This window comes from Cryptomeria japonica, chromosome 10 (assembly GCF_030272615.1).
Source record: "Cryptomeria japonica chromosome 10, Sugi_1.0, whole genome shotgun sequence".
Lineage (NCBI taxonomy): Eukaryota > Viridiplantae > Streptophyta > Pinopsida > Cupressales > Cupressaceae > Cryptomeria > Cryptomeria japonica.
Genome location: NC_081414.1, coordinates 237,217,206 through 237,242,196, shown reverse-complemented (window position 1 = coordinate 237,242,196; position 24,991 = coordinate 237,217,206). Strand labels below are relative to the sequence as shown.

The window sequence follows — 24,991 nt, the reverse complement described above, 5'->3', positions numbered from 1 at the left end:
AAGTGCTAGCGTCGGAATTTTTTGGGATATTTCCCGCAAACTGTAGAAAATGTTTGAACTTCATTTTCATGCTTTCATCGGCATTTTACAGACAATTTCCGGCCCTAACGACCTTGCACGAAGTCTAGGGTAGCTTATGCGATTTTGCTTAGGATTTCATCAACTAAGACAAAGCTCGAGCCAAAAGGTGATTTCACACATTTGTTTGCATTCGCCGAACTTTGGCACCAAGGAGACCTTTCGAATTCCTATTGGGATTTCTAACTTGCATGATCTTGACCATGGGCTTCTCTTTCTTCTTATCGAGTAGATTGCAGCAAGGGGTCCTTGTCAAAAGGACGGAAATGTGATACAATATGCACAACAATAGGGAAGCGATCAAGCTTGGGCACCCACTGGTAGTGCAGAGAGAGGCTTCATCCTAGAGAGAGATTTGTCCTGATTACGTCTTAGCAACTTGGGATACTACACTTCTTCAAATGCAAGGCTAAATAGCTAAAAGACTCAAAAACTAACCTAGAAGTATAAAAAAGTGGGGGTCCCATTTGCAATGGGGCAATGTGTGAAAACGTCACAACAAGTCTTCAATGAAAACATGATATTCAACTTGATCGTATTAACTAGCTACTAAGTTCTATATATATACCTAACCATGCCTTGGTTGCCTACCTAGACTGAGTTAGATATTTAATTATAGCCCCTAGGATCATCTAAATACCTATATATGATTGTAATAATGACAATGTTATTTAAGAGTTCAAGTAACAACAAGCCAACTACTCATAACCCAATTAAAACTAGTAGTTTAAATATAGCACAAGTTCCCAATCAACAAGTTGAAATGGTGATGAGTATTACTACTTTGGCAGTATTGAGCCTCGAGGACTTTGAGCAAACCATTCAAGGTATCGATGATATTAGTGACACAATATGGATGGAGAAGTATTGAAAGTTAGGTTGCATGATCAAATTAGGCTAAAACTCAAAAAAATTCTTTCATAAAGGGAACAAGCAGTATTATGGGTTTCAGAGAGGGAATTTTTAACAAAAGGCACAAGATTAGCACCCAAGTTGAGAGGAACAAGGTAGTAAATGAAAGAATCGGGATCATCCTCGGAAGGAGTGACAACTAATGTAGTCTCTATAACTTAATGTATTGATCATCATAGTTGTCAACTGGGTATTAGATTTCTTTCAAGACATCAACAAAACCAATTTAGGGTCCTACAAGGGTAAGGTCATCCTCATGGACTGTACAAGAGCTGTCCCACCATTTTTCTCATAATCAAAGAAACTCCCAGAAGAGAAACGGTAATATTTTCTAAACCATAGAATGAATTCACAACATAACAGAATTCTACTAGATTAAGTCGCATACCTAAAGCATTGAAAACTATCATGCCTTCATACCTAAAGCATTGAAAACTATCATACCTTCATATAATAGAATATCCAGATTTATTTGTACCTCATACAGTGTTTGGACTTCAAACTGCTTCTTGATTCATGAAGATGATGGGTCTAAGGAGATTGTACCCACTGCAAGAACTAAGCAAAGTGTTCAATCATCCCAATTTTTCCAGTCCATGGAGTTGTTCCAAACATCTTTGTCTCTACAACGTACCTTCTATAATCTCCTTGAACTATGATGAATCCAGCATCTTTGGTGTTGATTTTTTTGCCCTCTATTGGGGTCAGAGGAAATGACTAGGAAGGTAAGACAAAGGATTGTTGACTTCAAACTTCCTATAGTATAGCCTTGTGTGATACACATGCTGATAAGGATTACGATGAAAGACTAGACAACTCTGATACTGGTGAATTGGAAAACAATACACTAAAATCGCTTCTCATGTGTTATGATCAGAAAGGGCTTCTTTGAAAGAGAGAAACAATGACAATAATAATCAAAGTCTCTTGATAAACAGAATGGAAGAATACTAGAACAGCATGCCAGAGTAATGCATTTAGAAGAACCTACAAGTTATGTACAAAGATTCGAGAGATTGAATGTATAAACCAAAATAACTAACTGCCCAGCTATTCAATAAATAGCTATGGTAAATATATTGAAAAAGGTGAAGGGGTGGCTTTGCATTTACAAGGAAAAAAACGCTCACTTTTACTATTCTGTATTCTCCATTATATTGTTTTCTGCAGATATTATTAAACAAGTGTGTTGAATAGAGCAAACACTGTTAGAGTTGTGCAAAAGTGGATATGATGAATCTAGGCTCTAGCTTAGCCAATGTAGTTTGGAGATGATTAACAAACTAGTAATGAAGATGAAACTTGATTTGTGCTACCTTCGTGATACCATAAGATGATTACAGTTCCAACCCATCCTAGATCAAATAAATTTATAAACTTGGTAGGTCAAGTCAAACAAAACTCTATCAAATAATAAAACTATATGGGCAAACCAGGTGTTTTAAAAGTTAAATTGTAATGTCCCCTTCCTAATCAAGCATTGCGGTGGACCGTTCGCCTATTCAGCAGGTTCCCGTGGGCTAATGAATTAGGGTTAGGGAACTCATGATGACAATTTGATCCAGCAATTTGGCAATGAAAAGTGCTTATTTGCGCCTCGATGATTTAGATGTGTAATGTCCTTTTCTAGAGTGGTTTTGGTTGAGTTCTCCAATAATTACTATTTTTAGTTAGTTAGTTTTGGACACCAACTAAGCCAGTTGTTAGTGTTACTATTTTAGATCTGTCAGTGGAAGCAATTAGTATTGTTATTTCGATATTCATTACAGCCTAGTGCATATAAATCAACTAATGATAAGCTATTAAATAATAAAGTTAAATTAAAAACTTAACTTTATTGTTATTTTCAATTTATTTGATAAAGGACTATTTGGATGCCCAATTAATAAAGTTAAAGAGCAAATATTTTAGAAAGGCCCCTTTTCTGTTTGGGCACCCACTCTCTTAGCGCCACCAAGTGAGCGTCTTTGCTACTGAAAATCGACCAGTCATCCAAAAAAGCTTTAAAATTTCCCACAGACATCTTATCGAAGATGTGAAGGACTATCCTCTGGAAGGTCGCAGGAGCATTGCACAACCCGAACGGCATCTGGTTGTACGCATAGACTTTGTCCTCCACCACAAAGGTGGTCTTCAACTTGTCCTCCTCAGCTATCAAAATTTGGTTGCATCCCGAAAAGTCGTCCAGAAATCAATGCTTGATTTCAATGCTTGAGACTTTCTATATAATTAATGGCTTGACAATTGGGAGTGAATATTGGCGCAAACAATGCAAATAATACAAATATTGGAGGCAATAAGGGTCAAGGAGAGAACTCAGTTCACAGTGGGAATGCAAATCAGCGAACAAGAACAATAGCTTCTAGGCCTCTTATGCCTATCTTTCCACCTAGGGTCCAACCACAAGTTGTCAATGTTTATACTAAAAAGATCAAAGCTATTGTTGAGTAGCCTACTCCTACGAATCTCAGTCAGCTTAAGGAATTATTCAATCTGTGCAGTTTCTACAGGGGTTTTGTCAAGGATTTCTCATAGGATGCAACTCCACTTATAGACTTGACATAGAAGGGAGCTTTTGAGTGGTCCAATTCAACACAAAAGTGTTTTGAGCACTTCAAACAGTTGATGTCTACATGTCTTGTGTTGGCAATACTAGATTTCTCCAAACCTTCTGAGTTGGTGTGATGCTTTAGGAGAGGGGATCAGAGCTGTTTTGAGGAAGGAGAAGCACCCCATAGCATTTGAGAGCAGGAAACTAAGAAGTGTGGAGAGAATTTACTCTATCTATGATAAGGAAATGTTGCCCATCATGCATGCCTTGGCCAAATTTAGACCATACCTAGTAGGGGGTAAATTTATTATCGAAGTAGACCACAATAGCACCGAGTACTTCATTAACCAAAAGGGTCTTAATGATAGGCAACATAAGTGGGTTAGTAAAACTACAGGCATATGATTTTGACATTGTACATATCAAGAGGAAAAAGAATGTAGCCGCTAATGCACTTTCTAGGAGACCTCATGTAATATTCCCTCTTTTTTTTTTTGGTTTTTGAGCACAACAAATATTACAATGCACCCGTTAAAGTTAGGGAAATATAATCTCAATACTACTAAAAGTAACCCTTCCACTTTCTGATCACCAAGAGCCCAATGTGGGAAGCTGAGAGCATACGGTGATAAGGGGTTCGTTAGCTCACTAATCCGTGGAAATTACAATGCAAATACAAGACTAGACGGCAAGCCAGCCCCTTCCACTTTTCAATAGGATGAAGAACAAGAACTTGGCGGTAAACCAACCAAGGTAACAAGAGCATAACAGAACCAAATCACTGTACCGCTTATGCAGCGCGAGGACTTTTACTTAAAACTATCACTCAACTGCATATTTCAGCGGGAGGACAATATCACTCAACCACTTGCTCAATGGGAGGACAAAGCTGAATTACAAAACATACAGGCGGCTAAGCCATCCTCTTCCACTTGTTCAGCGGGAAATGCAGCATAGAATGAATTGGTCAGTACTACTGAAGCAATCCTTACAAAGATAGAGATGTGAGAGAAGATAGAATGAAGTACATATCTCAAGAATTCAATAACACATTTCCACCACTAAAACTACTTGCTGTTATGAAATCAGAGACAATGAAACGCAGAACCAGCCATCCCAAAAACCACTAAAATGCTTGTAACTCTCTCAAAACTAAATGGAATCATGCCAAACCAAATGCAAATGAAGCGTATAACATAAACAATCAAATCAATACCTTGAAACTGCGACTGGAGAGCAACAACTGCAATGCACGCAACCCAAGGCAATTCTAGAAATGGTGTTTTGGCTGAATATTTTGATTTGCAACTGTAAATTGGAGAGTTCTCCAAATGCCACACCAATGTAGGGGAATTATTGTCTCCCCGATACACTTCCAACGAGCCCTCACCCAGAATGATGCACTCAACATGTAGATAGCTACGAGCAAAATACACTTCCAGCCAACACAAACCAGCAACACCAAAAAAATGCAACAGCACACAACTCTTCACCAACACACCTAAAATCACCAAATAGCTCACAACTTCAAACCACAGCTAGGAGTGATGTCTCACACTTGAAACCAGAAGGAAAGATCTAGGAGGTATTCACCCTCAAAGAAGTCTGGAGTCATTCCGACAGCTTAACAATATATTTTCTCTAGATAAACAAATGAGGAGCCAAACACCTGTTTATATAGCTTTTCAAGTCTAGAATTCAAATTAAATTGCCTCCAAATTCTCCTCATTCAAACTGCATTTCATTTTATGTGGTGGACCCAAAAATGGCGCCCACTTCCCAAGTCAAAAATCGTGCCAAGGAGAGACGACCATGATTTTGGCATAATAAAACTTTAAAGTATAAAAAATAAAGTCTCCTTTTAATCTTCAAATAATTCACCCAGGCATGACTTAGGAAAAATATCATATTTTGCACAATTTCCCATAGCATTAATCAATACTAAAATAATTAAATAATAACCTTAGGATAAGGAATAATATTTAATTAAATCGCTTATAGCTCCAGTACTGATTATCAACAAAATCCGGATGAGGCTGAGCAATGAAGATCACTGAACTATGCTGGATCAGGACCAAGTCCAGGACTGCCAAAACTAGAATGCCCCAAATTGTCACTTACTAAAAATAGTAAGTCATGAAATAATGCTCCGAAAATCGCGATCTTTGCAACTAGAGAAAGAGATTGGCGAACTTAGCAACTCTGCACCATCTCGACGGCCAAACCCTAACGTACTAAAAATAGTAAGTTCACATTCCACCCTTGACAAGCTTGGTCGGAACTCCAAAGAACATGGAAACCCTTAATTCACCTTTCCACATAGCCTACGGGTCTCCCGAATAGGCCAATGGACCACTGAATGCAACATCACAAGGAAGGGGATATTACACCTCACTTATGTTTACTGGTTAAGATTACTGCTGATTGGAGAGCGTTGATTTCAGCAAAGTATGCTAAGGATTCTTGGGCAACAAGAATCATAGAAGGCACTATCCATGATGACAAGTACTCTGTGATTAATGAGTTGATCATTTATAAGGAGAGGATCTATTTGGGGCCTACTTCATAGCTTAAGGTGAAGATAATGAGGACATTTCATGACGCACTTATGATTAGTCACCCAGGTTTCTTCAAGACTTATAAGCAAATTCAGGAGAGATTCACTTGGAAAGGACTTAAAAATGAATTCCTTAAGTATGCTAGAGAGTGTCACACTTGCCTGTAGAATAAAAATGAGCACACCTATCCTACTTCCTAATAAAAAATGGGAATGTATCTCCATAGACTTCATCATTGGGTTACCTGAGGTTCTAAGAAAGGATTGCATATACGTTGTGGTTGACAGATTGACCAAATTTGCACATTTCTTTGCTATTTCAGCAAGATATACTACAGCACAAGTAGCTGATTTATTCTTCACAAAATTTTCAGATTACATGGGATGTCCAAGAGCATAGTGAGTGATAGGGACAGCAAGTTTCTAAGCCTCTTGCGTGGAATTGAGCTCACTCCTAGCATGAGCTACCACCCACAGACAGATGGACAGACTAAAACAGTGAACAAATTGGTGGAAGGGTATCTCAAAAACTATGTTTTAGGACAGCAGAGAGCTTGGATTAAATGGTTACAATGTGGTGAGTATTGCTACAATACTACCTATCACATGTTCATCAGGATGTCAGCATTCATGACACTGTATGGGTATGAGGCACCCAACTCCATGGATTTTCTTTTCGGGGATCGCAGAGTGCCTAAGGCACGAGATTTGTTACTAGAGAGCCAAGATATCATGAAATCTTTCAATGAGAACCTGCAGCAAGCACAAAATCAGGAAAAGTTATATGTTGATCAGCTTCGGATAGAGTGCAATTTTGAGGATTCAGCAATTTTGAGGATTCAACCATACAAGAGTGGAGCAAAGAAGCTTAAGCCCAATTTCTACTATCCTTTCAAAGTTTCTAGGATCGTTGGAGAGGTTGCCTATGAGCTCACATTACCAGCTAGTAGTAGAGTGCATAATGTGATCCATGTGTCTAGACTCTAGACTCAAGAGAGCACTTGGGAATAATGTGGTTCCCTCATCACAGTTGCCACCATTGGATGAGGGGAAATTGATTTTGATTCCAAAGGCCATCATAGACTACAAAGAGCATACTCTTCGGAAGAGAGTCCTTAAGGAAAACTTGGTCAAATGGAAGAACTTGCTAGTAGAGGATGCAACATGGGAGAATAAGTAGATTTTGTAACATCTAGAGTTGAGATTGTAATGTTCCCTTCCTAATCAAGCAATATGGTGGACAGTTAGCCTATTCAGCAGGTTCCCGAAAGCTAATGAATTAGGGTTAGGGAACTCGTGATGATAATTTGATCATGTTATTTGGAAATGATAGGCATTTACTTGAGTTCCACTGATTTAGATGTGCATAACGTACTTTTCTATAATGGTTCTAGTTGAGTTCTCCAATACTTACTACTTTTAGTAAGTTAGCTTTGGGCACTGATTGAGCTAGTTGTCAATGTTACTACTTTTAGGTGTGTCAGTGGAAGTAGTTAATATTTTTATTTTTATATTTGTTACAATTCACCACATTTAAATTAAATAACAATGTTTTTATTAATAAAGTTAACTTAAAGGTTTAACTTTATCGTTATTTTTAATTTATTCAATAAAAGACTATTTGGATCCCTAGTTAATAAAGTTAAGAGCAAATGTTTTAGAAAGGCCCCTTTTTAGGTATGGGCGCCCACTTTGGAAACATAAGGAATTTTTATCATTGTGTTGTCATCTTCTTGTCATTTGGTTGAGAGAAAAAAAGGAGAAAGAAGGGGACCACGCTCTAGGAGAGCAGATCTTGGAAGATCTTCCTTTTCCTGAGGGGAACTTGAATGGACAATCTCTATTAGAGAAAAAGAGAGGATCAGATTCTTGGCCAGAGGTAACAATAGTGTGGATGCAGAGAAAGGCACATGTACGGGGGAAAAAGAGTGTTCTCCCGCAAGACCCAAGGATTTGGAGGAAGAACCTAATGATGATTTTGAATCTTCCTCCCCCTAGGTGGTGGTGTCTACTTTACGGGATCAAAGAACGAATATGATGAATGCTGAATCAACAATCTTACTTGATTGTAATGAGCAGTCTCCAATTCAAAAAGAAAGAATGAGCTCATCCAAGAAAATGGGTGCAGGTGGATTGAAGGATATTGGCAAAGAGAATAGATGCTAGGAGGATTCTACAGTGGAGGATGATCCTCCATTTATCCACGTGGAGAGAAGAGAGGGAAGCAAGAAAACATCAACTTCAAGTGTCTCCACTAGAAACAGATCAAGAGCGGATTGCGGAAACACCAAAAGTTTTGGGTGCAAATCATCAAAATGCCACAAGGAACAAGACAGTCTCCAGAGTATAGCTGATGGGATTCAAAGAACTATCCCTGAGATATGTTTGAGTAACACCCCTCTAAAGCAATGAAGATAATGTCTTGGAACATAAGGGGGTTAAATAGCCTGCACAAGCAAGACATTCTGTCTAATTTTTTAAGGGATCATACGCCTGATATTATGGTTATTCAGGAAATAAAAATGCAGAGAGATCGAGTTTTGAGAATGAAATTCTTCAAGAATTGTGGAATTCATTGTAATAGTTCGGATGGAGCCTATGGGGGTTGTGCTATCTTTTGCAATGAAAATTGTCTCTGGAATTAGTATCTGGAAAGATGCTAATCACATTGCGGTAAGATTTAAACATATTAGGGATGACTTTAGTTGGATCTCGTCCAATATCTATGCACTTAATAATAAAACTGCCAGAAGGAAATTTTGGATTAATCTTGCTAATTTCAGGTCTCAGTTTCAGGAGGACAATTGGATTATTATAGGGGATTTTAATACTCCTCTTCAAGATATGGAGAAATTTGGCAGGTCTCAAATTCAAGCTGATAGTAAGCAGGATCTTTTGGATTTTATAAACAATCAATGTCTTCAATATATGGATTTAAGAGGGGCCTCTTTCACTTGGACGAATAGACATGTTGATAATGACTTCATTCAGGTGAGACTTGATCGAGCCCTTATCTCCAATGGATGGTTTTTTCCTTATGTTTGTTCTTTGAATGCTCTTTCAAAAGTTGGATTGGATCATTACCCTCTTTGTTTCCAAGTGGATCCTATCTCGGGTAAGAAAAATCTGCCTTTTCATTTTGAAAAAATGTGGACCCAACATCCACAGATTTTTGCCAAAATCTTGGAATGGTGGAGCACTAAAGTGAATAGTACTGCCATGTTCCGCTTAGCTAAAAAACTTGGAAAAGTCAAATCTAATATCCGAAAAATGGAATAAAGAAATTTTTGGTAATATCTTTCAATCCAAGGCCAATATTCAATTAGAGCTGAATGACATTCAAGATAAAATTCAAAGGGATGGTTATAGGGGGGATTATATGGTGAAGGAAAATGAAGTTCTTACTCAATACCATGACATTATATCCAAAGAAGAAGATTTCTAGACACAGAGATCTAGATCTATATGGTTCGCATCCACGGATAGGAATACTCAGTTCTTCTATACGTTTACTCTCAAACATAGGGCTGCTAACCGAATTTCAAAGATTCAGATAAATGGGATAGTATTTGATAAGGAAGAGGAGATTCAAGAAGAAGTCCAATTTTTCTCTATTCTTTTATCAGCTGAGGATTCTCTGGATGAAAAAAAGCAAAAGGAATTTCTTGAGTCTATTCCAAGATTGGCGGATGAAGAATGCAAAGGATGTCTTGTACCTATACCATGCCTACAAGAAATCAAAAAGGTTGTGTTTTCATTTGAAGGAAATAAGGCCCTAGGTCTTGATAGATTTCTGATGTTTTTCTTTTAGATTTTTTGGGAGATTGTGGCAGAGAATGGGTAATGCGGTCAAGGAATTTTTTGGCTCTAGAAGGATTCTCAAGGAGTTGAAATCGACTTTTCTCGAAGGTTTTAGCTTCGAGACTACTTAATGTGCTTCCTAACTTCATTGTTGATCAACAGAATGGATTTGTTCTGGAACGTCAAATTTTGGATTCCATTATAACTGTTCATGAGAATATTCATTCTCTTGAGACCTCCAATCGTCAAGCTTTCATGCTTAAGCTAGATATATCCAAAGCTTATGATCATTTGGATTGGAACTTTCTTATCAAGGTCCTGAAGGCTTTTGGTTTCAACAACAAATTTCTTGACTTGGTATGGCAACTCACTTCTACTTCCAGATTGACTGTGATTATTAATGGATCTTCTTCACATATTTTTGAGGTTTCCAGAGGCCTTAGGCAGGGAGATCGCTTATCACCTATTCTTTTCACCCTTGCAATGGAAACCTTCGGGAGATACATGCTCAAAAAGATTTGCTCTGGAGGGTTGAAAGGCCTAGAACCTTCCTCTGATGTGCTCATTTGTTCTCATTAACAGTTCGTGAACAATACAATTGTAATGGAGGATGCTTCAGTTGGTGAATCTCGTTCTCTAAAAAGCATTCTGGTGGATTATGTTAGTGCCTCTAGCCAATGTATAAATTATTCCAAAAGTTCTCTATACTTTATTAATACCCCTGAGTCAAGGCAAAAGAAAATTTCTAATATCCTGGGGTGCTCTATTGGTAAGCTACCTGCCATTTACTTAGGACTTCGGCTTTGTGCCAAAGTGTTTGAATCCTTTTGGATGTCATTGATTGATAAATTACATAAAGAATTGGCGGGATGGAAGGGGGCCCTTTTGAGCTAGGCAAGTAAAGTTCAACTTTTAAGGCTTCTCTTGTAATGTCCCGTTCTCAATTCTAGACTGATGGATGGAGTCTTAGCCTATTTTGGAAACTCGTAGGCTAACCAGAGACTAAATTAGGGTTTCTGTCTTCAGAAAGGATTTTAAAGGGGTGTTTGCAGGAGTTTTTACAATTTGCTCTATGGATTCTTTCTAGGTTTTTCATGAGCTTCAGGATGGTACAACATGCATTCCAATCAAAGAAGATTTCTGAATCTACTATTTTTAGTAAATTGCGACGGTTGTTTTCTCTCTAGATTCTTTCTAGGTTTTTCATGAGCTTCAGGATGGTATAACATGTTAATGCATGATAGCCTCGGTAAGATAAATGATTGAATGAGAGATAAATGAAGTCTCTCATTCAAACGTTTATTATCGTGAGGGGGCACGATCAAGTGATGTCTTGATCGGCCATGTCCAAAAGACATGGCCGGTCAAGGCATCGCTTGACCGTACCCAGCCCACTACATATACCAAATGAAATGTGTGAGAATGGACATTGAAATAAAAATGCTCCTCCTCTCCTGCAACATAAAAGAAGACAATTCAGATTTATACAACAATTCAGTGATAGATAATACATTGAAGAAGATAAATTTTAATTCTGATCCACAAAATTAACATGGTATCAGAGCTAGGTTTCCTTCTATTAAGCCTAACCGCCTGAAGGAAGATCCGATTAAGATCAGATTGATATCTCCTTGAAAGTCTCAAATATGGCCATATTACAAGAACTTGTCCTCTCAAACTTAAACTAAAAGCGTCCCTTGTTGAAGTCAGAAATTCAAACGTATGTTCAGAAAAATATGTTCTCTAGAAGAAACTCAAGATACCTTGTGATTGAGAGGGAGCTTACTAATCAAGATTGAGCACTTCTGAGGTAAAAATTGAAAATATTGATTATTATTATTAATACTAATAATTATTTTATGGGCCTTGTGTAAATCATAAGGAAGTGACGACTTCCAAATGATTTCCACTTGAATTTTTTAGGTTATTGGAAGGTGGCAATCTTACAATAACTCAAGATTGTGGATAGAATCACCGACTGAGGCAATCCACGTAAAAGCCTGTGGATAGAATCGCCGACAAAGGCAATTCACACAAGAGCTCATGGATAGAATCGCCGACTGAGGCAATCCACGTAAGAGCTCATGGATAGAATCGTCGACTGAGGCAATCCACATAAGAGCTTGTGGATAGAATCACCGACTAAGGCAATCCACGTAAGAGCTTGTGGATAGAATCACCAACTGAGGCAATCCACACAAGAGCTCATGGATAGAATTGCCGACTGAGGCAATCCACATAAGAGCTCATGGATAGAATCGCCGACTGAGGCAATCCACGTGAGATCTCATGGATAGAATCGCCGACTGAGGCAATCCACACAAGAGCTTGTGGATAGAATCGCCGACTGATGCAATCCACACAAGAGCTTATGGACAGAATCGCCGACAGAGGCAATCCACTCAAGAGTTTGTGAATAGAATCGCCGACAAAGGCAATCCACTCAAGAGTTTGTGAATAGAATCACCGACAAAGGCAATTTACATCTTGAAACTATGGTCCCAAGATAAGCATCATACGATTTATGAATATTGCTCCCAATGCCTTTTACATTTATCTTACCTAGCTAAGAGGGAGTGTTAATGCATGATAGCCTCGGTAAGATAAATGATTGAATGAGAGATAAATGAAGTCTCTCATTCAAACATTTATTATCGTGAGGGGGCACGATCAAGTGATGTCTTGATCGGCCGTGTCCAAAAGACATGGTCGGTCAAGGCATCGCTTGACCGTACCCAGCCCACTACATATACCAAATGAAATGTGTGAGAATGGACATTGAAATAGAAATGCTCCTCCTCTCCTGCAACATAAAAGAAGACAATCAGATTTATACAACAATTCAGTGATAGATAATACATAGAAGAAGATAAATTTTAATTTTGATCCACAAAATTAACATAACATGCATTCCAATCAGAGAAGAATTCTGAATTTACTATTTTTAGTAAATTGCGACAGGGTGACGGCTGTTTTCTTTACAGGGTTTTTTTGGGTTTTTTGAGAGCTCTAGCATGGTTTGACATGCAGATTCTTCGGAATGATTACCGAACTTACTATTTTTAGTAAGTCATTACGGATGCTCAGAATATGCTCAAATGGAGATTGGAGTTGCTATTTTTAGCAAGTGCTATTTTTAGTAGGTGTTATTTTTAGCAGTATAGTTGTGCAGCAGAGTAACACTTGGGTTCTAATCTCAATAGTCGTGTTCAGCAGTGATCTCTCCAAGATTCTTGGAATCTATTTTTGGTAAATAAATAACTTTGGTTATTTATTTAAAATTATTTTCATATGACTTTACTTGGGCGATATTTAATATATTTTTTTGTAAAGTCAAAAAAAGGTGTTTTTGGGCATCCAAGCTAGACTTAGAGAATAAGGAAATATTTTATTGAATGGAAATTCATATTTGGCGTCCAACTTTGGGAAAAAATAAAAAGAAGCAAAAGATTTAAGTTATATTTTATTTCCCTAATGAGGCATCCACTTTGGAGGGAAATGTGAATTCAAATTTATGGGGCTCAAGTCTATAAATAAGACCCTTCTCTCCTTCATTTGGTTATGCTAGAATTTGATAACGAAGTGTTGTTGAATTGCTTTCAGACACTTCGCTTCGGGGTTGCATGCCCTCCTACCTCATCTTCAATTTCGAGTTTGAAAGATAACTCCTAGCTGATAGAGTGATCTCATTCAGAGATTACCAATGGATTTCAAGGAGTTTGGTGTGATAAATTGGTGAAAAAACCCTACAACTGATCTACATTTCTGCTCATTCTGATTAAAGATTTCATTTGAATTTTGTGGGTATGGATTCAAAAGTTGTGTATGCTCTTGGCACCCATTTGCTCATACTTTGGTGGTTTTTGGTGGAGTGGCTGAATTCTTATTCCAAATTGAGTTGTTGTTGTTTGCCCTAGTTTGATTTGCTGATTTTTGGGCTAGTAACTTGGTCATTGCATTTCTGATTTTAGTTTTATCTTCTTTGCATAGTTGGCGTATGTAATAATTTGTTTAGTAGTACTAAACAATATTTTGTACTCATTTTCTGGAAGCTAACTTTTCCCACTATGCAAGTGGAAGGCCGGTTATACCGCCAAGTCTATTGTTTTCAAGCTAATTTCAGTTTCCTTGTATCACCCACTGAAAAGTGGAAGTGGCTGGTTATACCGCCAAGTCTATTGTTTAATTTCAGTACTTTGTATTCCCACTGTACAAGTGGAAGTGGCTGGTTATACCGCCAAGTTTTTGTTATTCAAGCTTTAATAAATTTGTAGTTCTCCCACTGAACAAGTGGCAGTGGCTGGTCCAACCGCCATCATGTAGTATTTCAATTGTTCAAGTTTTCCTCCCACTGCATAAGTGGTTGAGATGTTATTTTGCTAATGCTAACGGGTGTTGAATGTTGTGCTAAAAATCGAAAAAAAATCAAGGGGACATTTCATCTCCAAAATCTTCCAGTTTATGCTCTAAGTTTGTTTAAAATCCCAGCTAAATTTGTTGATGCTATTGAAAGAATCTAAAAGATGTTTCTTTGGTCTGGAGTGGAACAAAAAAAGAGATTGCCTCTTGTTGCCTGGGAATCTGTCTATAAACCCAAAAAATGGGGGGGGGTCTTGGTCTGAGGAATATTACGAACTTTAACAACGCTCTCCTTGCAAAACAAATTTGGAGAATCTTCAATTCGAAAGGTGAGTAGAATGCCACTTGGAAAAGAAGATATCTACATCATATTGACTCAATCCAGGGATTACTTGAGTCTCATGAGATTCCTTCACGATCTACTCTATGGAATAATGTTGTTCAAGCTAAGAACATTGTTAGCTCTAGACTTTGCTGGAAATTGCGATTTGGCAGGGGAATTAAGTTCTAGGAGGATAGCTGGATTGGCCACGAACCGCTCTACAATCATTCATCATTCAGTAAGTATATGGTAGCTTGCAAAACTAGATTTGGTAGTAGGGTTGCTAACTACATTGATTAAGACAAATGGGTTAGTCTTTCAGAAATAAGCTCCGAGCTGCAGCCTTTACAAATCTCTTTGAATTTGTATATGCCAAATCTGCTCGAGGATTAGTTGGTCTGGAAATATACTTCTTCAAGGGATTTTTTGGTGGCTTCGGCCTTGGCCCTCCGATTTGAGGCCCTTTCTCCCAGTCCCCTTGGGCTGGTGTTTGCAACAAGTTCCTCATCCCAAAGATCAATATTTTCTTCTAGATTATGCTTCAGAATAAGATTTTGACCACTGACAATCTGTGTAAGAGAGGTTTCTACCTAACTAATAGATGTTATCTTTGTATGATGGAGGCAAAATCTAACTCTCATTTGAAATTGCACTGTGATTTCGCCCATGAGGTTGGAGTTATTTACTTCAGACATGGAATTTGATGTGGACTTCTCCTTCATCTTCAGTGGAGTTCCATTCTCAATGGAAAGCTCCAACATCTAATAAAGTTTTGCAAATGTTGTAGTACCTTTCCTTTCCCCATCCAGTGTGGGGATTATGGAAAGAATGTAACAATAGAGTCTTTACGAACTCTGCTTCACCTCCGGAGGTTGTTTTTAACAAAATATGCAGTTCTATTATAGAAAACTTTCATTTTGCTAGAGCTAATTATTTGAAGGAGAATTCCTTTTTCTCTTCCTATGATTTTGAGGTTGCCATCAATTGGAATATTAAAATGGATATGCTTGTTACTCCCAGACTGGTTAAATGTTTGAGGGATAATGCTCATTGGATCCTTCCCCCTGTTGGATGGGTGAAAGTTAATTTTGATGAGGCGGCCAAAGGAAATCCGGAGCCGACTGGGTGTAGGCGAGTGATAAGAGATGATAATGGAAGGCTTATTTCAGTGGTGGCACTACCCTTGGGATCTCAAACAAACCATCTTGTTGAAGTTGTTGCGGCCTACCATGGATTGAAGTTGGCTAAGAGTATCCACGCCAGGTTAGTTTGGCTTGGAGGGGACTCTAGTAATATTATTCAATGCCTAAAAGGTCAGCAAAAACCTTCATGGACTATTAAAATTTGGATTGAGAAATCCATGGAAATTATAAGGTCTTTTCAAAAAATTGAAATTTCCCATGCCTACCGCAAAGTGAATGGTCTAGCCAATCATTCTGCCAATATGGGAGTTAGAAGCAATTATGAAAAGTTTTGGAGCCTCGGGGATAGTATTTTGGCTGATGTAAAGGTCTTGCTATCATATGACTTGTCCCAAGCTATAGACAAGCCAGCCCTTTTTAATGATTGTTGATATCACTATCCAATATGATGGTTCGAGCTATTATTAAGCAAAGTAGTGATTTATTATTCCTCCCCAAATTCTCACACGCTTTTTGGGTGGCTTCTAGCTTCTTCTGGGGTTTTCTCTTGCAGCACATTTCTGCCATTTTTGTGATCATGGGAGGCGAGAGGAGAAGGGTGGAACCTCTGGATTGTGAAGAGGTGAAAAGGATAAAACCATTTGGTGAATTTTGGATCGCGGAGGCCTCACCCCTTTCATTGAAAGGCTTCATGGAGCTGACGCTAGTGTCACCAAAAAATTTGCTAAGGATTTGAAGGATGGGAAGATTCAGTTAGGTGGCTGAATCATTGAGATTGATGAAAAATTAATCGTAGAGGTTACCGGCTTATCCATGGAAGGGGCAAAGTTTTATAGAGACAACAAAATGTCAGATGTTGCGGTTAAGAAATTTCCCCAGGAAGAGATTGGCCAAAGTGGACAAGAGCAACTATGACACAAGTAAAATCAAAACTATCTAGCGCTCTGTGCTTTTTGTTCTCATGAAGTATATTGCCCTAGATGGTACATATACTAGGGCTTATGGGCACCATTTCGTCTTGTTAAATCACTTTAGGCATAAGGTGAAGATATCTTTTCCTTTCTTTTTGCTCTCATCTATCAATGCCAACATCAAAGACCATAGGAAGAATAAGAAAAACCGTGTTCTTCACAGGGGTCTGTTGCTTTTTATTCATGAGTATGTTAAGACTCAACCTTCTCTGTCCACCACAATGCATGTCCCTTTCTCTCAAACTGATGATGAAGAATCTATTAGCCCCCCTTCTGATGAGGATGACTGGAATACTGAGCTGGAAGATACCGACTCTGAGTTGGATTCCATCGCTAAAAGAAGCAGAGTGTCCCATGTTTCCATTTCTGACTCGGATTCTTTGCGTTTCCATAATTAGATGCCAAATAAGTCGGAACATATCTTAAAGAGGAATGATAGACATCCTTCCCTAATGACCTCAATGTCAACTCCCCACTTTTTGGCACAGACAAAGGAAACCCTGATGATGTCTTGGCCATTGCCCGAGACTTTGTTGTGGACAATTTCAAATTGTTCAAGTGGGTCTTCCATGAAATCAAGAAAATTAATGTAAAACTCTGTGCAGTGACTAGTAAACAAGATAACCAGGTGCAAAATAATGGAGTGTTGAATAGAGGAAATCAATTGTTGATTCCATGCAGAAAACTATGAGCACAGTGAATGATCTCAAGAAAGACTATGACAGTAGAATCACGAACTTGGAAGAGAAAATGAAAAGAGAGTATGATGGCAAAGTCAAACAATTGGAAAGTAAATTTCAGAAAGTCAATGAAAATCTCATCTCCTTGGTGACTTATAGCCACAAAATTGTTAAAAATTCTACTGAAAGTATCAATACAATGGTTGGAAAGCTAGAAAGCCTCCATCAAGAAGGGACCACGATTGATGTAAAAACCATAGAGAAGAAGCAGGATGATAATTCCAAGCCCTCCAAGAGAACTAGGACAATCTGAAGAAGAAATCCCCAAATCAAGAAATACTGGAATTGAAGAAGATTACCCTCAACATGACAATTGGAAGTTGAGGCGGCTAAGGCCCTTAAAAATCTGAACTAGTCTTTCCTTTTTGCTGTCGTTTTTTGTGGTGCCTAGTTTTGTGTTGGTCTTTTGCTGTCTTTTGCCTGTTGTCTTCTAATATGTTTATATCTTTAAGCAGCTTTTTGTAATTATGATTTGTTAAAGGGTTTCGGGTCCATTCAAAACCTGTTTGTTCCTTAATCAAAAACATTAGTGTCCACCCACTTTCCAAACATCTCTCTTCCCTTGTGCCCAAGTCAAGTGCTCATTAACCAGTTACCAAACAATGTTCAATCATCGAATTTGATGTTACATCAACCTCTTCACCAGAATTGGCATTTGGTTTCCCTTTCCAACATTTTTTGGTCATGTTTTGTATTCATGATTGACAATGAATTGGAAAGAGTCTAAAACTTATGGAATTTGGAAAAGTTGGAGTTTCTGAAAATTTAAATTTCATAATTTCAGAAAATAATATTTTACTCAAAGATATAAAAAACTTCAGTATGTTTTTTTCATTAGCCAATATTTTAGTCAATTCTTTTTTGGGGGGGGGTTTCAATTAATCTTGATTTTCCCAATCTTTTAAAAAATCAAGGATTTCATGACTTTTCAACTAAAAATGGCACAAATTTTAAATCATGATTATTACCCATTAATCCGTGATTTTGATAAACTGATCTGTGGAGAAAAAGCATATAGTGTATAAACACAAAATTCATCTGTTTTCTAGATAATCTATCATGAATCTTATTGAGTCATTATGCTAAAAATACTCCAATTCTGCTCACATCCCATATTACTACATAATTGACTCAAAATTCTAATTGCTCGCTTCTAGAATTTGGTAGTTTAGGCCACCAAACTTCTCCCACAATATATGTGGAGGCTGCATAATTTGAAGTCAATAAAGAGACAAACTAAGATTGATTATTGAAACATGACATGTTAGAATTTAGAAAGATAGCTACTAATATGAACTTCCAGTGCAAAAAACATTTCCTACTTAAGAAGTTTATTTTCTCCCCCATCTTAATGACAACTAACAATTACCTCTTACAAGCAGAGCCCTTAAACAATGTTTCATTTAAGCGAGGATGCGAGGATTGAAGCAGTGACAAGGAAAATGAAAACCCCATTATTACTAGTAGAACTATATTGAATATATGTACCCAAACATCTTACAAAGTATTGAATACAAAAATGCTCAATAAACAACCTCATGTAAGCGATATGCTGGCTGAACAAAATGTGGATTTGCAGTCAACAATTCTTCCAGTGGCTTTTGGTACTTTGAGAGAGAGAAAAAATAATTATCCTCCTTCCGTTTCTCACACGGTTTCCTATGAATAGGACAGCATTTTTCTTCTAGCAACTCATTTTCATCCTGCAATAAATAAGAGAATTTACTTTGAGAACTTCCATACAATGGAAGGTACCTTTTATGAAACATTCAAACTAAAAATCCCATTTGTTTAAACCTAAAAAAGATACTAGACTGTGACAATTATTGGCCATATCCATTTACGATCAAATTGCAAAGAATAAAATAGCTTATAAAAAATCTATCACATGAAACTCTCAGACTGTGCTACATAGACTGCTCTCAATTGTCAGTATCTTAGTCATGATTTTTTTTGTTTTATCAGTCAAACCAATTTTTTGGCGATTTTATTTGGGAAAATCAAAAAAAAATTCCACTAAAAATGCTTTCTGGGTTTTTTTTCTGACATTATCCTAACCCTAACTTATTTTTTCCCAATTCATTGAAAATCTTTACCTTTCGGTTTGCCAATATATTCCCAAGAAAAACTTTTGCTACCATATAACCAATACCATACTAATACATCACAATCCCATTATGGATGTGCACAACTTATTCTAGTGGATGGATGGATGGATTACATGTCCAATTTTTCTTATGGAGCACCAAATAAGAAATCTGAAAAGGGACTCAAAATGTTATTTCTTCAATAAAGAATTGTATTATGGTTTATGAAAGACAAATTCATGGCAACTGATAAACTCCTCCTATACTAAAATGCCATTAGTACAGATTGTAGTTATAGTACTGCATTTCAATGAATTATTCTGAAGGATGCTCTCTCGGTCGTGGAAGAGCCTTATCCATATGGCATTTGTAATGTCCCCTTTTTGGAGAGGAATTGATTAATTAATTTAATTAGTTAAGTTGTCCAAATTATTATTATTTTTCATGGATAGCTTAATTAATTATTTTAATTAATAATATTAATTATTTATAAAGTTATCAAATAAAATAAAGAAAATTAAAAGATGACTTTATATTTAATTAATTTAATAAAGTGATTAATTAAATATTATATCATAAAGTCACTTCTAGAAGCTTCTGGATGTTGGAGTGAAAAAGTATTAAAGGAGATCAAGTTGAAGCTTCCAGGAAGCTTGGTTTTGGATTTGGATTTTGATTGGGTTTTGTAGAACCGAGAGGTGTCTGCAGACTTTGGTCTTTGGGAACGAAAACTCCCATAGATAGCATAACTGAGGGAGCGGAAGACCTTCCGAGGGGTTGCTGTTGAGAGAGGGAGACAGATCAGCCTTCCTAAGGGTGCTTATCGAGTTTGTCATATTTCCATGGTGCACGGGTTCATGCTATTATCATATTTTCAGATTGAAGGCCCATAATGCATTGATTTGGTTTGAAGTAGTGAGGCGATTCTATTGAAGGACATTTTGAAGAAGATTTGTGAGTTGCTGTTGTAAATTTGCAGGTCTGAGACAAGTTCGTATTTCACCTCATAACCCACGATTTGGATCAGATCTCATCAAGAAGTCACTAAATCTTCATCCTGAGGTCAGCAATATTTTTGAAGGAATTAGGCGATTCATTCCAAGACAATTTGGAGGTGTTTTTGTGTAAGAATCAGTGATATATTTCAGTCTGAGTCAAAATCGTGGCAGTCAGGTTATACCTTCGATTTTGCTCATATCTCTCCTTATTGGAATCTAATCTCCTCAATAAGAATAGCGCTACATTGGTGAAGGGAAGGCGATCATTTTAGAAGAAGATTGGAGCACTTGCAGCTGTCATTCATGAATGCATCAGACCTCCATTAGCAGTAGCAGGCAGGGGCAATTTGTTAAGGAGGACGAATTGACTCATTGGAGGCTCCATAGTCCGTGATATTGCTTGCTTCTTCAAGGCGCTAAACTCCAGGTCCTTTTGGCATTGTTAATTCATTGTAATCTCAGTGTGAATGCATGAGTCCATAGCTGTCACTTGTCTTCAGAAAACCTGAAAGTGTTCATTATTGAAGGTCTATGTGTTTTGATCATAATCCTGTCAATGTAATGTCCTATTTGAGCATCATATAAAATAAGAAAGGAAGGAGTATTTGGTTGCATCATCATTCATGATTTTCTGAGGTTGTATGTCAATTGTTTGTCATAATGTCAGCTAGTTGTAACTTCATGTTTGTGGACCGAATCTGATATGATATGTCATAAGATAGTCGTATATACATTCCTAGTAAATATTCAATCAATAATTTTCATTAGTAGTTGTTAAATCATGAGAAATACATGTGTGACAACCTTCATATCAGACTGAAAATTTCTGAGACACTCTGTCAGCATAACACGCAAATCTCAGGATAGCATAGCATGCAGTTTGGACAGTTAAATATTCCTTGTTTTCTGTCATTTCAGTACAGGGGATATTACAGCATTGAAGTGGTAGCTGGGAATGAACATATATTTTGGTTACAGCATAGTTAGGGTTGATTTAATTTTCATTCTGGCATTGTTATGTTCTAAACATACATAAAATAATGTTGAGACTCAAACTCACAAAAAACATTGAAAGCCAAGTTTTGACTTGGACTCAAATCCAGTGCCAAAACTCAATGAAGATTTAGCAAAACTTGGTAAACTTAAAAATCACTGAAAAATGGTGATTTTTAAGGAAAAACTTAATATATTGCATCTCAAATCAAAATTTCATATATCATAGTAGCATTACTTGGAATTGAAATGACTAGGCAAAACAAACGTATAAATGGAATTCAATTACTTGAGAGAAAGTTGTGCTTTTCCATTCAGCACAGCATAAAATCAGTTCTAGTTTTACAACAACAAAAAAAAACTAGAGCAAGACTTTAAAGCTGCACGACAATCCCATATGAGGATCAAGGAGCAGCACCCCTCACAAGGTCTAGGGGAAGCACACCTTGAAAATTCCAAATTGTGATATAGGGTGCAATCGAGAGGCAAAACCCCCTCCATCAAGCCCAACTTAAGGCCTTTGAAGTAACAAGGACCTTCACTAAAATTATAAAAACCAAATATATGCCTATAAATTAATTTTGCTGTTCAGTATCGTTTACAAATATTCTACTCATACCAGCATCTATGTGAGACCAATACAAGCTCTTATGAGCACTTATTAGAGACTAATACAAGCTCCTTATGAGCACCACACTAGAAATCACCTATGTAAGACCAAGAGTCATTACTTTGAAATCCACTTTATTTAGAAACTACATCCACATTTGAAACCAATTATGGAATAGCATGTGTCACAACTTAGAATTCCACATTAGATGTCCCTATGTGGATTTGAACTTGGGTCTCCACAATGAGAATCCAATGCTTTAACCAATTGATCTCAACTCCTCAAACTATACTACTATAATTACCAAACCTACTCGTATCTATCTAAGAGTTTCTTGAAAATTCACCAATTCCAAATCCAATGCCAAATCTATTTGCATGCAACTCTCATGAAAATAGTTTGAAAGCAAATGGGCAAGTGAAAATGAGTACAAATTTAGTGAATCTTTTAAAGTGTTAATGCCTTTTAGAGTTGAGAATTATGTATGTTTTCCAAATATATTTTTTACTAAAAAATGGCCCTACATATTCACTAAGTTTCAAGCTTGGACTTTTAAGGCACACAATTCTACTACACAAAGTCACTAAGAATGTCTTGAACTTGCAAGTCTCAACACTAGGATACATACCCATGGTAGATAGTCTAGGATAGGTACCCATGGTAGATAGGTTTTCTATCATTTTTCAAATTGTAATTGCATTTATATCTCAACTGCTAGTGGACTCATATATTGTTGTTATCCTGATAAATAGAGATCAATATTGTGCACTTTTCTGTCCAAGATTGACCTCAAGGTGTCCAAGATCGATCTCTCCTCAATATTAACAATGGGGCCCCCGACTGATTTATCAAATTTCTAGGTTACCTAGTGTTGCGCGTTGCACACGCTCCCTGTCGCCGACAATGTCCCCTCTCCTCTTTTTGGTCTTTTTGCCTCCGCCCTGTTGAGTTCCACGTGGGGTGTCTCGCGTCCTTTTTGAGTGTGCCCGTAATCAGTCCATGAGATGATGATGTTATGAACGGAAGCCTGTGAATTTGCAGGGTGAGTTGAGCCTTCGAGCATTGAAATTCCAAGGGATCGTTTAAACTTATAAAATCGCCTGAGATAGGCGCGTAGAATGATAGAAACTGACGAAATCCGCCAAGTAAAGGGATAAAGCGTCTGAAGGTCGCATGAGGACCCAAAGTGTCAATTTTCGCCAGGGGATATAGGAGAGGTAAAAGAATGCAAAGTGTCAAAAAACTAACAAAACTCCTCCAAATCCTGAAATTCGCACTAAGGAGGAAATTACATGAGGTTTTAAAGTTTACAGAATGGATGAAAATAGCAATTTTCGCCAGTCAGAGGGTAATTGTCAGAGGGAGTAAAAGTTTTCAAATCCTCCCTAAACCCCGAAATTCACGTAATAAGGACAAAATGCAAAAAGTTAAAACTTTCAAACTCCTTCCAAGGCCTGAAAATCGCGAAAGAGGAAAAAATCGCAAAAGAGGAGAATATTGCGAAAGGTTAAAAGATTTGAAAAATGCTCCAAAATGCCGAAATTGGCAAAGTGGGTCAAAACCCCGAAAATGGCATCATAAGGTAAAAGTGCGAAGTTTGCAAAGTGGGTCAAAACCCCAAAAATGGCATCATAAGGTAAAAATGCGAAGTTTAAAAAGTGCACCAAAGTGCCGAACTTAGCAAAACCCTCGAAAACCCCGAAAATCACACTTCGGAGAAATAATGCGGAACGTTAAAGTTTGCAAACGCCACTAAAAGTCCTAAGTTGGCAAAAGCAACCCAATCGCCAAAATTCGCATTTGGAGGAATAGTGCGTAAAAGTTAAAAGTTTCAAAATGTCTCTAAATGCCGAAAATCGCGATCTAAAGGGTAAGTCCCAAAAGTTAAAAAAGTTTTCAAACACCCTAAAATCGCCGAAATTCGCATTTTAAGTCATAAGTGATGAATGTAAAAGGTTTGAAAAGGCTCTAGAATCGCCGAAAATTGCGATCCGAAGGGTAAATGCCAGGGTTGAAAGTTTGAAAAGGCTCTCCAATCGTCGAAAAGCGCGATTTGAAGGAAAAATGATAAAAAGTTCAAAATTTTAGAACTCGCAAAAGCACACAAAATGCCGAAGTTCGCATTCATAAGGTAAAGTGCGAAAAAGTAATGAGTTTTCAAAACACTTAAAATCGCCGAAGTACGCATTATGGAAGTAAATGCAAAAAGGTAAAGGGAAAGAACTTGCAAAGTGCCACAAATGCCGAAATTTGGATAACCCCCCCCCCCCAAAATCACGTTTTTTTGATAAAGTCATAAGGGTTTGAAAGCTTGCAAACCCCACCAAAAAACTCGAAATTTACAATATCAAGTAAAGTCGCGTAATGGAGGAGAAGCGATAGTAAATGAAAGCTTTCAAAATGCCTCAAAACCCTGAAAATCGTGACCTAGGAAAATCTCAATGCTTTTAAGACTGCGTTTTAGTTAAAATTGCCATTAACCCAAGTCACCAAGGTAAGATAGCAGAAATTTCAAGGAGATAGCAATTTTCGCCGGAGTTAACAAAACCCTCCCACTCTCTAAAATTCGCCAGATAAGGCGTAGATGTTAAGGATTGAAAATTTGCAGAAGCCCCATCCTCTGAAAATCGCCATTGGGTAAAACGCAAGATAGAGTTTTCAAAGTATTGCAACTCCCCCATTCATTTTTACTACGCAAGAGGCAAAATCATTAAGGTAAAAGAATTGCTAATTCTAAGTTTCTAAAAACTGCATTTTTTCCCTCCGAGCCTTAGGCATGAAAATCACGAATAGGGAGTTAACCGTTGAAATTTGAAATTACAAGAACTCTCCCATTCCAAATTTACAAATTGTGAGTTTGTCTTCGCAAA

General features: G+C 37.4%; 1 protein-coding gene across 1 annotated transcript in view; it reads right to left on the bottom strand.

The window, feature by feature from the left end:
• LOC131055442 (methionine--tRNA ligase, chloroplastic/mitochondrial) overlaps window positions 1-24,991 on the bottom strand; it is a 111,673-nt gene that overhangs the window by 24,503 nt on the left and 62,179 nt on the right. Inside the window, exon 4 of the mRNA XM_057989925.2 lies at window positions 18,969-19,136. Coding sequence (XP_057845908.2) covers window positions 18,969-19,136 — 168 coding nt within the window. The remainder of the gene's footprint in view (window positions 1-18,968; window positions 19,137-24,991) is intronic.